The 14,033-nt window shown below is 41.2% G+C and overlaps 1 protein-coding gene across 9 annotated transcripts in view; it reads left to right on the forward strand.

Moving 5' to 3' along the window:
- KIF2A (kinesin family member 2A) overlaps positions 1-14,033 on the forward strand; it is an 83,364-nt gene that overhangs the window by 12,576 nt on the left and 56,755 nt on the right. For all 9 annotated transcript variants that reach the window (XM_045020921.1, XM_045020917.1, XM_045020916.1 and 6 more), the window contains exons 2-4: positions 11,272-11,366; positions 12,062-12,181; positions 12,718-12,772. In XM_045020921.1, coding sequence (XP_044876856.1) covers positions 11,289-11,366; positions 12,062-12,181; positions 12,718-12,772 — 253 coding nt within the window. In that variant the 5' untranslated portion in view covers positions 11,272-11,288. The remainder of the gene's footprint in view (positions 1-11,271; positions 11,367-12,061; positions 12,182-12,717; positions 12,773-14,033) is intronic.

Here is a 14,033-nt window from a genome sequence, read left to right on the forward strand (position 1 = left end):
GAAGCTGGACCTGGCTGATGACAATATTCCTATGCTTATAGCTGTGTGCTCCATAATATTTGTGAAGGGAAGGGTGAAAGCTGCACTCAGGGCTAGACTGCTGAGGCTCAGCACCTGAAGGCTGAATTTGAACAGCCAGAGACCTGGGCTATTAGAGGGGTGCAGTGCGGGGCCATAAGGATCAGGGATGCCTTGAGGCAGTGATTTGAAGCTGAAAGCTACTAATATTGGTTGCTATGCTTGGGAGTGCAGTGCTTGTAATGCTAGGAGGTGATTGTGATTGGTGCAGACAATGCAATATAAAGGGTTAAGATAATTGTCTGTTGCTTTGCAGGGTTCTGTTTGCTTTCAGTTAATAGAATAAAGCTTGCTTTCAAACCAACACAATTCTTTTATTAAACAACAACCGGAGAAGAGAGTCAAACAGAAAAACCCACTAGCACTGCGTGGGAGGGAAGGTCCCAGGAGGAGGTGGGGTCCCAGGATGGTTAAAGATTTACATATGTCCAGGGATCATATACAGCCTTCTCCTTTGGAATACAGTGCAGTGGGTACTGTACTTCAGCAGGGCTAAACTGCAGAGGGATGGGTCTTGAGTGCAGTGAGTAGTGGGTGTCCGCAGGGCTGGACTGTGATGGGGGAGGAGTGGAATGCAGCCGGTACAAACTGGAGCCAAGAGGTTGATCAGAGTCTGGTGGCGGTGTCTCCAGTTCACATGGGAAAGAGTTTTGCCACAGCAGCTGCAGGCGAGGGCGGGCGTGGAGCTGCTTGGTTTGCAGTGTTAGTATTGCCTAGAGCATGTCCTCTTGGCGCTCCATAATGTTTAAGAGCCCCTCCATGGCTTCATTCTGGCGTGCTGCATTCTCCTTTCGGTCCCTCTTCTCGCTGTCCTGCCACTCCTTAAGTTCCTGTTTCTCGGCGGTGGAGTGCATCATAATGTCACGCAGAAAGTTCTCCTTAGTTCTTTGTGGCCAGCACATCCATCGGCCCGCGCTGCTTCCCACAGACCCCATTGGCCTGGAGTGGCGAACATCGGCCAGTGGGAGCCATGATCGGCCAAACCTGCAGACGTGGCAGGCAAACAAACTGGCCCGGCCCGCCAGGGTGCTTACCCTGGTGAGCCGTGTGCCAGAGGTTGCCGACCCCTGTTCTACTAGCTGAAATGGAAGATCCAGATTTCTACTCAAATCTGTTGTGTCAAAATGATGAAAAACTTGTGGAAGTGTCATTTGAAGTCACTGGATAGATGACAGTTGGATCTGTTTTAAAATGAATAAATGGAAGAAAAGGTTCTCAGAGGAGTCTAGGAATCTGAAGCAGGAAAATCTCTCAGGGTTTTCAAAGAAAAGAAAATGAAAACTAAAAACTCAGACATGCATCAAAGGGGGTGTGTCACCAAAAAGCCTCTGTAAAAGAGAACACTATGCAAACTTACATTCTGTATGTACCGGGAAAATTCATAGATATAGTTGTAAAATGAAAAGTCAGCAGAACAGTTGATTGAAATGTGGGAAGACTTAAAAGTGTAAGAAAAGCAAAGAAAACATATTTATAGCAGAAATAGATACAGTTCCAGGTAATCCTTATGGGGGAGGAGCACCAACGTAGCAAGCTTGAACCTAGTATGACTGGTACTCCCAAGATTGGGCTATGCTTCTTATCTACTACCTCAGCTGAAGTGTAGCATGAGTGCAAGAAATGGAGTGGAGCTTAGTCCTTTTTCTTGAGCTTTAGCTCTCCAGCTATGGCAGTTTTATACTTTGGCGTTCACCTTGGCACTTCAGTGACTGTTTTTGGGTGTTACCGGTGCCTCTGTACCAGTGTGTGCTTGGTGCTCAGCCTCCATTTTGGCACCTGTGGCTCTTTTGTTGATGCTTCAGTGCCTGTCTTGGTGCTCCAGCAGCATTAGTACTTAAAGTAGTTCAGCATCTGTCTTGATATGCTGGTGTTCCAGAGCTTGATGCCTGTTTTGGTGCCTCAGTTCTTGTCTGTCTGTGGAATAAACTGCATGGGGCAAGTTAGGAAATGTCAGAATTGAGGGTTGCCTATGCAATCTTTCACATGAAGGAAAGTAATATATGCATTATGATTGCATATAATGTAATTAGAGACTGCCCTTTATCCCTACAGGACTCCTCTCTCATTGAGTGCACAGCATAGATGGTGCTCAGTGATTGAGGCAGCTGTTGAATATTTTTTATCTTCCTCATTGTGTGTTGTCCCTGCACCCCACAGACATTAACCACTTAATATTTACAACACCCATGTGAGGTAGGGAAGCAAAATCATTTTACAGATGGGGGAACTGAGGTCCAGATTTAAGGCCAAAATTTGCAAGTGTCTCTACTTAGTGTTTCAGTGATTGGGTGACACTTAGGTTCTGACTTTTCAGAGTTACTGAAGATTCATAATTCTCAGTGACTTTAACTTAGTGTGACTGCTGAGCAATGGAAGAAGATTGGGCTCCAGGAGTGTCAGATTGGATGCCAAAATATAGAAACACAGTAGAGGCCATCTGTGGAAAATGTTGGTCTTAAATGTTTTGCCCAGAATTGCATAAGAAATCTGTGGCAGAGCCAAGGATAGGTCCCAGTTTTTTGCTATGTATTTAAGTGCTTTAACCACAAGACGGTTTTTTCTCTTCCTGCGGACCCATGCCTTATTAGCAACACACTTTCCAATTTAAGTAGCGAATGAGGTAGTGTTTCATATGCAACAGCAACAATGTACAATTGCACTTTTACTGAGGAAATGAAAATTTTCAGAGGATTATAACATGGCCAGATATGTTTAACATGAACATTATCTTGTTATAATTGACTGATTATATCAACACTGACTGATGAGGTGAGGATACCTCTTGCCTATTGACAAACTATTCCACAATTAGACCCTGTCATCTTTTAAGGAATGGGAGGCACATGGATATTCCAGTGATGAGGCCTATGTAGTTACTTGTATAGATACCTAGAATAGGTAAACGTCTGCTTTAGGTTTTCTTGCAACTTCCTATGAAGCATCTAGTGCTGACCACTGTCAAAGACCACTGGTCTGAACTAGAGTAACATCTCCCACATTCTTTAAGAAGTAAGGTCAGAAATATTACACTAAAGTTCTTTGTTTTCTTTCACGAAAATTGCCTCCAACAATTCCCATTTTCCTGCCATCTTAACCTGGAACTATTACAAACAGTTAGCTGATTTTGAGGTCACATGCTAATTTTAAGTTACTTCTCACTGTCCCAGCAAGCTTAAGCCAGGAAAAAGGAGTGCAGTCCTTCCCCAAAAACAGAAGTTATAATGATCTACAAGGGACACTGTGTTTGCATTTTTCTGCGTGCAATTTGAAATCCTGACTTAAAGCACTGTGCTGTGGAGAAACGTCTAAAGCCCTAGGAATACCTCTGAAACAACCACACAGCCCCAAGTAACAAATGCAAAACTAATAGAACAAGTTAATTCCAATTCCACACAAAGATTCCAGGTCTGACGATACACAACAAAACATCACATTTGCTCTCTAATCCTCCCATTACTCTCTACAAAAACTCTAGCAGGAAGGAAAGCATTGGAGCCAATCCATAAGCATCATAGGGTGCGTGCAATTCTCCTGTGGTGAAAATGCCTAAAATTCTCCTGTGGGGAAAATGCCTTAGCATAATGTAATTATCCTTAACAAACCATTTTGACATTTTTTTCGTCCTATTGTTGCTGGCTCAAGCTGATGGGTAGCTTGCATAATACACTGAAATCTGTTAGAAAGATTCTAAAGTGTTGGTCCCATATGGGGTCATTTCCTCCAGAGTTAGAGCAGGTTCAAGGTGTTTCTTGGGTAAAAAACATCCAATGCAGATGTGGATTAAAAAAACCTATGTACAATTTAGTGCACACACTTACTCAATATCACTGGCTGAATTTAGGAGTTAGTTCAAATGTTTAATTTGGCCAAAGAGTTTTTGCAATTTCTCCTTAGTCCTAAACTTTCTCCTGCACTGTTATCCAGTCTCTAAGAAATTTCTCTGAATGTTTGCACTTGCCTTACCTGCTCGCTTGTCTTCAGGCTTTCCATACTGTCTCTGGGAAATGAAGGGCGTGTGGCTGACTTTCTTCATTTTTACACCTAGGGTGTCAGTAACGCACAGGGTATGTGTGTTGGAAGAATGTGGCTAAAAGATAAGCTAACTGTATTTTAGTAATTTTAAATCCACATGACATTTACAATGTCTAGATATGAGAGGTGTAATATAAGTACTCCAGCTTGTGGGACGTAACATAGGTATCCCTTACGCTGTGCAACACAAGTTTTCTTACACGGATAATACAGGCATTCTTCTCAGTTAGACTGATATCTGTAGCAGTGTGACTTCTTGGGAAGCTGTTGTGCTGTAATGTGAATCACAATCCTGTGATTATAGGAAACAGAAATTGAAGAAACAATGAGTTTGAAATCCTAGTGCATCAGGAACAACTGCTGCATTTCTTCTCCCCCCCCCCCTTTGGAGATGTGTATGTTGTAGAAAATTATTCTTTATCTAATTATTTTTTCTATCTTTACCCTATCAAATGCATTTTAATAAAAATTCTTATATTTGAGATTTTAAATACTCTGACTCCAGAAAATAGACTATGAATCAAGGACTGATGCCTTTCAACAACTCTCTGCAGATTCATTTGGCTATTGTGCTTCAGCATTCAAAATTGAATCTCACTTTATATGCGAGACAAGGTTTATGCCAGCCTAATTGGTTACTGGCATTTCTTAGTCTCACAGCTGCTGTATTCAGCTGTGTACTAGAAAAATATAATGGAATAGTGTTTGCAGAGAGCAAGAGGCAATTGTAAAGATATAAAACTTCCTGCCAGTTTTTTGTTGTAAAACATACGATACATTTTAAGTAGTACCTATTTTAATGTTACACCTAGAAGCTAGAGATAACTTTTTTGGTTTTGGTAGTGTTATTTATTGAATCCTAGTGTTTAATTTTTTTGCCACAAAGCAGATCATGATTGGCATGGAGTTGGAATGAGTATTGTCATCTTTTATTATGGTCTGCTGGATTCTGTTTGTGAGAAAATTCAGTCTTCTCCATTCCAGGAGTAGGCTGCTTTGATCTTCTTTAATTTACTTTGGCAAAGATAAAACTTCTGGCATTTGGATGACCTAATGTGGAATAGACTCCTAGTTTAATAATGCCTTCCTGGATGGCCCACTGATTGAGTTTTGAGGACTGCTTTTCCTTCAAGACTTACAAAATATGGTTTCGTATTAAAGATGAGTTGTCATAGGACCTGCCTTCCCTCTAGTATCTTCCTGTTGTGGTCAAATGTGGCATTGCAGGCACTGCCTACCTCAGTTTCCCCTCAGCAGCATATTTTGCCTCTCCCAAGGATTTCCATGGCTCAGTCCTCTGTCTGGGTCACTCTGAGTTCAGTCACCTTCTGGTGTAATTAAAGTCCAAATAAATGGTGGTTCTGCCCAACTGGGCTCCTCTTCAACCCACGCACCAGGCTCAGTTTGTCTGTGTTCTAGGATAGAGCTTGATTCCCAGGCTGCTTCTCTGGAGTCCCCTCACAGTCTTGTCCCCTATAGGTTGCCTTTCAGTCTTCCTCGCTCTAGGATAGAGCATGGACTCCCGGGCTATTTTGCTGAAGTCATTCTAGACTGTACTTCAGGGCCTTCCAAAGGAGCCCAACTTGCTCCCTGTGGCTCTTTCTCCAAATGGTATTTTCGCACACCTTTTATGAGGCCCAGGTATTTGTCTGTCACCTGACCCCAATTAGTTCAGCCACCTTAGGTTGGGGGCAGTTAATTATAGCACAGGTGGGGCTGATTGAATCCAGGCCTTCTGGACCTTAAAGGCATAGGCCACTCTGTTACATAGTTCTGTAGAATAAGAGATAGCAGTTCTAAAATATCAGCCAGTGAACAAAGATAATCCTATAATGTCTCACTAAGAAGAAAGTCTGTCTCAATAGTTAATTAACTAACAAACTTTTCATTTCTGAGTTGCCTCTAGACTGGCAAATGGACTAAACATTAAATAGTACCCCTGAGACTATATAGAAAATGTAATCTCAATAAATTTTCTTTTCTAATTTTAAAATACTGATTAAAAATTTTTAAGAATTTGTAAAGAATGGCTGATTGAGCCTTGCAAATTAACCCCCAAAACACTCTTTATACAACAAGAGAGATAACACCTTTACAAACAAAAACAGATATTACTCACTTTACCAAGAAAACAGATAACTTGTTAAACCAGTTTTGAAAGAAAATCCTTTTGCAAGAGTTCAAATTGTTACAGGTCATTAACTGTGTATGAAAATCTAGTGGAGAACTGTACCTGTTGTCTCACACCAGACTTTCCTTAGAGGTGCTTGCCAGAACAAGTGAAATAGATTAGGATTGTGTTGTCTCTATTTTTTTTCCTATAGGTAGTCCTGCTCCTGCAAATAGTCCTGGGAAATTATAGGAACGTAGGTGTGATGGTCTGCTACTATAGTGAGATCTCTGTCGTGGGGTGTAACAGGGTGGCTCATCCCTTAATGCATGGGACTAGCCAACCCTGATTACAGAATGAACTACTCGTGGAGGAGATCAGGGTGTTTACCCTATAAAGAGCAGCAGGAGGCTGCAGTGAAGGGGGAAAACTCAGGAAATTATAGAGAAACTGTGGAGTGTGTAAAAGGCTCTTACAGGGAAGACCCTGAGACTGAGGAAGCTGTGATAGTGAGCAGAAGACTTTTTGCTAGAGACCTGTTCTGACATAAAGCCTGAGAGACTTTGAATTGGGACTTTGCTCTGGGAGGAAGGGCTGGGGACTCCCTACCTAAAGGGGGAGAGTGAATGAACTGGGGTTGAAGTCGGGAGAACCAGTTTATAAGGACTCAATAAATGGGACCCAAGGAGGGGGAGGATATTTTAATTACCTGTCTGTGAGTTAAGGGGCCTTGAAGAGGAGAGAAATTGTAGCAAGGCCGCGGTGAATGACGTCTGGGCATGAGGGGGTGCTCAGGAGGCACCTGTCCCTGTTACAGGCGGCAATCAGCTTACCAAATAGAATGGTGAGAGACTTACGGTAGGCAAGGAAGGCTATGTATGAATTTTAGACCTTGTCTACAGAGGAAAAAAACCTTCAGTATATAACTCAAGATGTGAATTTAAACTGATATAGACATACCAGTTTAAACCCTGTGTGGACATTCCTATCCCCAAAAGGCGAACTCATACTACAATAAATGTTTCTTCACAGGGGAGTTATACTGCTTTAACTATACCTGTTTGAATTCACACCTTGGGTTATACTGAATTGTCCCCCCTCACATACTCTATGCTTGTATATCAGTATAACTGGTAAAACTTTCCTATGTCAAAAGGCCTGGTCATGGCCTATCCAGATTTAGGCTTAAGCTTGGGGCCCTTGCCATTTGTGGTAGCATTGAAGAAGCACAGTCAGTGGTCCCAGTTTACTTTGATTCTACTGGTGAAACACAGGCTGTGGCCTTAAGTGTACACAGTCCGAATGGGCAGTGCAAGGTGCAGGCTGTGCTGAGGAGAAAGGAGGAGGAGAAAGTCTGTTAGGCACTGGCCACAAATTGGACAATTATGGTCAAAGGAAGACATGGCCAGAGTTCCCGGGAGCATATCTTCCTTGCAGCCTGTGCTAATATGGTTCCTGTAGAATCCTAGCTGGAGACCTAGGCTGGCAGAGGGTGACAGTTGTACCACTGCCTGACCTCCTGGAATCTCCTCTTAGGTGCATCTGCAGAAGCAGTGTGAGAGGTTTCAAACTGTAATCCCCATGGATGCAGAGGTGAATTGAGCCCAGTGTGTAGAGGGAGACCTTGTTTCGCTATCTAATTGTATCTGAACAACTTAAGAAACAACGTTGATTGGCTCTACATGTGCTAGGAAATGGAAGGAAATCCAACAGCCATAAAAAGGTGGAATGGAGAGCGATGCAGAAGCAAGGATGTGGAAGAGATTAAAGTTATGGCGAGAGATGCAGTCAGAAAAAAAGTGGGGTAGAAGAATGTAAATGCACAATATCTAGGGACGGGAAAAATTAGATAAAAAGGAAGATTGAATTAGACAGTTGCTTAGTTTTTTTAATGGGGGATTAAAGCTTGCAGTTGTACTTTTAGATCTGACAGTCACATCCAAACTAAACAGGTTTGGTCTGTGTCTTGGATGGAAGACATCCAAGGGGAAAAGTGTGTTGTAGAAGAAATTGGTTGACTATCTGGTCATTAAAGAACTCATAGCATTTTCATACTGAATATTTAATGTTGCGTAGTAATTTTTTGGTAGCCACTGTACAAACATATCATAAAGCAGTACAATCCCTGCCCAGAAGTACTAGCCACAATGTCTTGGCCCAATTCCTGTTTAAGTAGATAATGCATGGCATGTTTGCAGCTTCCTTGTGGTGATTCAGTGGAGCTACATCTGTGCACTACTTAGTCGAAACAGTGTACTGTTACGTAATGTTAAATAATTGTTGTATTCCATTCCATGTGTTACAACATTTAATTAGCTGCACATATGTACTTACTTAGCCTATTGTACTGAATACTCATCTGAACCTACTAGAATTCTGGGAGTTGAGATCAAGGTAATAAACTCCCTTGATTCCTTTCCCGATATCCCACTATTTATCCAGTTTTAGCGATTCAGTACCATTTTTAAACTTCTGTAAGGCAACATGTGCTGAGTGCCACAATCTTGGCAACCATTAATACAAACAGTGTGCTCCAGAGATACTGATCAGGGCGGTCGGGGGAGGTCCCGGACGATTGGAAAAAGGCAAATATAGTGCCCACATTTAAAAAAGGGAAGAAAGAGAACCCGGGGAACTACAGACCGGTCAGCCTCATTTCAGTCTCCGGCAAAATCATGGAGCAGGTCCTCAAGGAATCCATTTTGAAGCACTTGGAGGAGAGGAAGGTGACCAGGAACAGTCAACATGGATTCACCAAGGGCAAGTCATGCCTGACCAACCTGATTGCCTTCTATGATGAGAAAACTGGCTCTGTGGATATGGGGAAAACGGTGGATGTGATATATCTTGATGTTAGCAAAGTTTTTGATACAGTCTCCCACAATATTCTTGCCAGCAAGATTGGGTGAATGGACTATGAGGTAGATAGAAAGCTGGCTAGATTGTCCAGCTCCAATGGGTAGTGATCAACAGCTCAATGTCTAGTTGGCAGCTGGTATCAAGCAGTCCTGGGGTCAGTTTTGTTCAATATCTTTATTAATGATCTGGATGATGGGATGAATGGGAGAGGTAGATATACTGAGGGTAGGGATAGGGTCCAGAGTGACATAGACAAATTGGAGGATTGGGCCAAAAGAAATCTGATGAAGTTCAACAAGGACAAGTGCAGAGTCCTGCACTTAGGAAGGAAGAATTCCATGCATCGCTACAGGATGGGGACCAACTGACTAAGCAGCAGTTCTGCAGAGAAGGACCTGGGGATTACAGTGGACGAGAAACTGGATATGAGTCAACAGTGTACCCTTGTTGCCAAGAAGACCAACGGTATATTGGGCTGTATTAGTAGGAGCATTGCCAGCAGATCGAGGGAAGTGATTATTCCCCTCTATTTGGCACTGGTGAGGCCACACCTGGAGTATTGCGTCCAGTTTTGGTGCCCCCACTACAGAAAGGATGTTGAGAAATTGGAGAGAGTCTAGTGGAGTTCAATTAAAATGATTAGGGGGCTGGGGCACATGACTTACGAGCAGAGGCTGAGGGAACTGGGGTTATTTAGTCTGGAAAAGAGAAGAGTGAAGGGAGATATGATAGTAGCCTTCGACTACCTGAAGGGAGGGTTCCAAAGAGGATGGAGCCAGGTTGTTCTCAGTGGTGACAGATGACAGAACAAGGAGCAATGGTCTCAAGTTGTATTGGGAGAGGTCTAGGTTGGATATTAGGAAGCACTGGAATGGGTTACCTAGGAAGGCAGTGGAATCTCCATCCTTAGAGGTTTTTAAGGCTCGGAATGACTGAGTCCTGGCTGGGATGATTTAGTTGGTGTTGGTCCTGCTTTGAGCAGGGGATTGGACTAGATGACCTCCTGAGGTCTCTTCCAGCCCTAATATTCTATAATTCTATGACATTCTGGCTCCATGAGTTGGGAAACAGCTACGAGTATAGTCTCCCTGGATACCACTGGAGGAGGAGGATGAAATTGAGCATTTAACTTTTGCATGATCTTATCCTGGAATGGCTTTACTTGGTGGAGTGCTGCTTCTAGGCTTGGCCAACCAACATTGGTGGGACAAAATAGTGCTTCAGAGCTGGGATGACCAGCAGCAGCTGCAGATCTTCAGGCTACAGAAGGCTGCTTTCCTAGCTATCTGTGTAGAGGACACAAGAGGGTGGCAGAACACCAACATGAGAATTCCCTTCAGTATAGAGAAGCGTGTGGCCATGTCCATCTGGAAGCTTGACCTCCCCAATTGTTGTCACTCAGTAGCTAGCCAGTTCAGTGATGGCAGATCAACTGTGAGGGCTGCTATCATGGAGATTTGTGCTAGTATTAAGTGAACAGGGGATTGATAGATTTGCACGGTTGGGGTTCCTGAATTGTACCAGATACCCATTGTACCAGTTTGATCTGCAGGCAATTGCAGAGGTGCTTGAAGTTGTGGCTGTACTAAAGAGATGGCGGGGCCTCATTTTTCCTCTTGCAGTTTCCCCCAAAATCAATAGGGTTCTGGCCATTGATGTTTAAACAGTCCCTGAAATTTTGGAATTCATATGATGCAACATTCAAAGTTATCCGATTACAGAGAGACAAATGCCTTCAAGCTGAGTGTATGACCAATTTGTAGTACACCAAATATTTGTGATGAAAATTCTTCAGTCCTTGTCTCCATATAAAATTTTTATTTTTTAACTCCTGTGATTCTGTGCATACTGATGTGTTGTCAGGAGCTAGTTTTGTGGGCTCAGCCTTGGTCTCAGTGTATTGTTTTTTTACATTGTGAGCTTTTGGAGGCAGGGATTGTCTATTTTTATATAAAAATCTGCATAGTGAGGCCTCTAGGCACTACCATGATAGAAATGAAATGAACTGTCTACATTCATTTTGTTTGGAAGAGTTTAGGGGAAATTGGAACTACTTCCTTTTCTTACATATCTTTTTGTGAGGGAAGTTACAAGATCAGATCCAAAACTTCTGGAGTGCAGACTAGGACTAAAATAATTTCAGGGAAAATTCCATAACTGCTAATAAATGAGTGCTAATGTCTCCCTTCTAGGTCGAATACATCAAGCTATGGTAACATCTCTCAATGAAGATAATGAAAGCGTGACCGTTGAATGGATTGAAAATGGAGACACTAAAGGCAAAGAGGTACACTAAATATTTTAGAACTTCTCTCTCTTTTCTTTTCTTCTTTTTTTTTTTTTAACTTTTCTAGATTAAAGACTATTGTAATGCTCTTTTCTTAAAACTCTGTATATTTTATCTTGAACCTGAATTAGTTCATACAGTAAAACTACTGGAAAATGTGTTTTTTTTTTTTATAAATTAAATTAAATTGTGATTCTGTGGTTCCAAATATTATTTAATGTGCATCATAGAACAAATGACATCGGTTTCTGTGGTGCTGTATTTTATTTCCTGAGTATACTATTCTGTAATAATACCGAGTTCTTATGTAGCACTTTTCATTATAGATCTCAATGTTCTTTACACCGGCAGTCAGTCTCATTATTCCCATTTTACAGACGGGACACTGAGACAGAGAGGGAAGTGACTTGCCTAAGGTCATCTAGCAGGCCCGTGTCAGAGCTGGGAATAGAAAAACTCCATTTTGCAATATAATAGGACCTAGTTATTGAAGCTTTCTTTTATTTATATAGTTTTCAGGCAACCTGAGGACCAAAATTGTTCAAAAATTTTCTTTAGCTGAGGATACACGAAGTATCTCAGTTTACAAAGCTAAACAAATGATGGACTAAAATCACTAACGACGTCTGTTTGTCTGTGTGTAAATGTAAAAAGACTCACAAGTATGCATGTTTATTTTTTTTTCTTGTTAACAGATTGACTTGGAGAGTATATTCTCACTTAACCCAGATCTTGCGCCTGATGAAGATATTGAACCCAGCCCAGAGACTCCACCACCTCCCACTCCTTCAGCCAAAGTAAACAAAATTGTGAAGGTTGGTGATATGTTCAATGAAAATTACTATCATCTCATTCAGATTAGTATTTTACCTGTAATATTTAAGAATTTTAAGTTTAATTTTCACTTCTGTGCATTATAAGCTAATTCAGGAATATTTTAGAGATCCTTATGAAAACCTTAAGAGATTTCTGAAGGGCAGAACTGGAAAAAGAAGAAATCTGCAATTAATCTTAATGATCTTACAAAGGGGACAGAGTGAATTTCTTAGCTTGGAACCAACTTTAAACTTGTTAAATATAGCTTGTCCCCTTTATTATGAAATGTTTGTATATTTGGACCTTTTTGTCTTAGAGAAGGTTGTGGAGGTTATTAAATGATACACTTAGCTCGCATCCTGTATCCTCTTCATAATACGTGCTGCTGGGAGGGACTGTGCAGCACCACCTCCCCAATACTGCTCATGCTGATATCTGTGATTACTTCTGTTCACTGAAAGTAAGCAGAGATTGGGCTACAATTTACAAAAGTGGTGATAAAGTGAATAGATTATAGAGATTTCTCTCTTTATAGAATCGACGGACTGTGGCTCCTATTAAGAATGAAACTCCTGCCAGAGACAACAGAGGTAAACGATCAGATGTATCTTTCTATTCCATAAAGCAAGAAAGTGAAAATGTTAAACTGACACTTATTTAAAGTTCTCTAGTATCCTACGTTTTCTCTGGTTTATTACTTGGCCATGTTAAATTTAATGGGCAGGGAGAATAATTACTGGAACTATTATGATGATATATTTTAAAAAAGTTAGTATGTAATCAGTTTTATATAAAAGGCCTGGTTTATACTTAAAACTTCTATCGACCTAGTTACCGCCACTTGGGGAGGTGGTGTTCCTACGCAGTGGGAACAACATCTGTCGCTGTAGGTTGCATCTATGCTGTGGGGTTATGCTGGTGTAGCTATGGTACCACAGCTGTGGTGCTATAGTCCCTAGAGTGTAGAGATGGCTTAAGTTCAGTATAAGAGATTTAGTGCATGTCTACTTATGCATCACTTATTTTATGTATCTAATAAATATATTCTTTAAAACAGCCTCTTGTCATATTTCACCATTTCAGACATTCCTTTGTGCTTTTGATACTACTTTTGTTTGTTCCTCAATTCAGTATTTAAATAGTCTCTAAAAGCATGTCTACAGGACACTCAGGAAAGTTAAGAGTGAATTAAGCTAAAGTGAACTAAAGTCACTTTACCTCTGAATTATGAGCATCAGCACAGGACTTTAATGCACTTCAGATTCATGTCTTCAGTTAATTTAGCTGAACTTGCCCCAGTGTCCCTGTGTAGACATGCCTTTAGAGCAGTGATACACAGACTGAGGCTTGGGAGCAGCAAAGTGGCTCTTTAATGTGTCTCCTGCAGCTTTTTGCAGCACATGACATTAAAATGTGTGATTTAATAACTTAGATTGGTTAATAATTAAATCAGTCAGGACGCTTTTACTATGTTATTAACCAATATTAACGTACGTGTGTGTGTGTGTGTAAAAAACAAAAACAAAAAAAACCTGACCAAGTATTATTATTTTATCAACTACAATTGGTTAATTTTATATCTTATTTTTATATAAAATAGTAAATGAAACAATGAATTCACATTACTGTGGATCTTTTGAGTAATACTGATCGCTAATTTGGCTCCTGAATCACTGAGATTTGAGTATCACTACTTTAGAGACTGCTTAAATACTGGATTGATCAACAATCAAAAGCACAAAGGAATGTATTGTAAAAAGCCAGAAGATGGTAGCCAAGTCCTGGAGGCTCAATGGCCTAGAGGGGCAAGAAGCTGGAGGATTCCAGGTTGGCTGGAATGAGCCAGGGAGG

The sequence above is a fragment of the Mauremys mutica genome, chromosome 6, assembly GCF_020497125.1.
Source record: "Mauremys mutica isolate MM-2020 ecotype Southern chromosome 6, ASM2049712v1, whole genome shotgun sequence".
NCBI classification, from domain to species: domain Eukaryota; kingdom Metazoa; phylum Chordata; order Testudines; family Geoemydidae; genus Mauremys; species Mauremys mutica.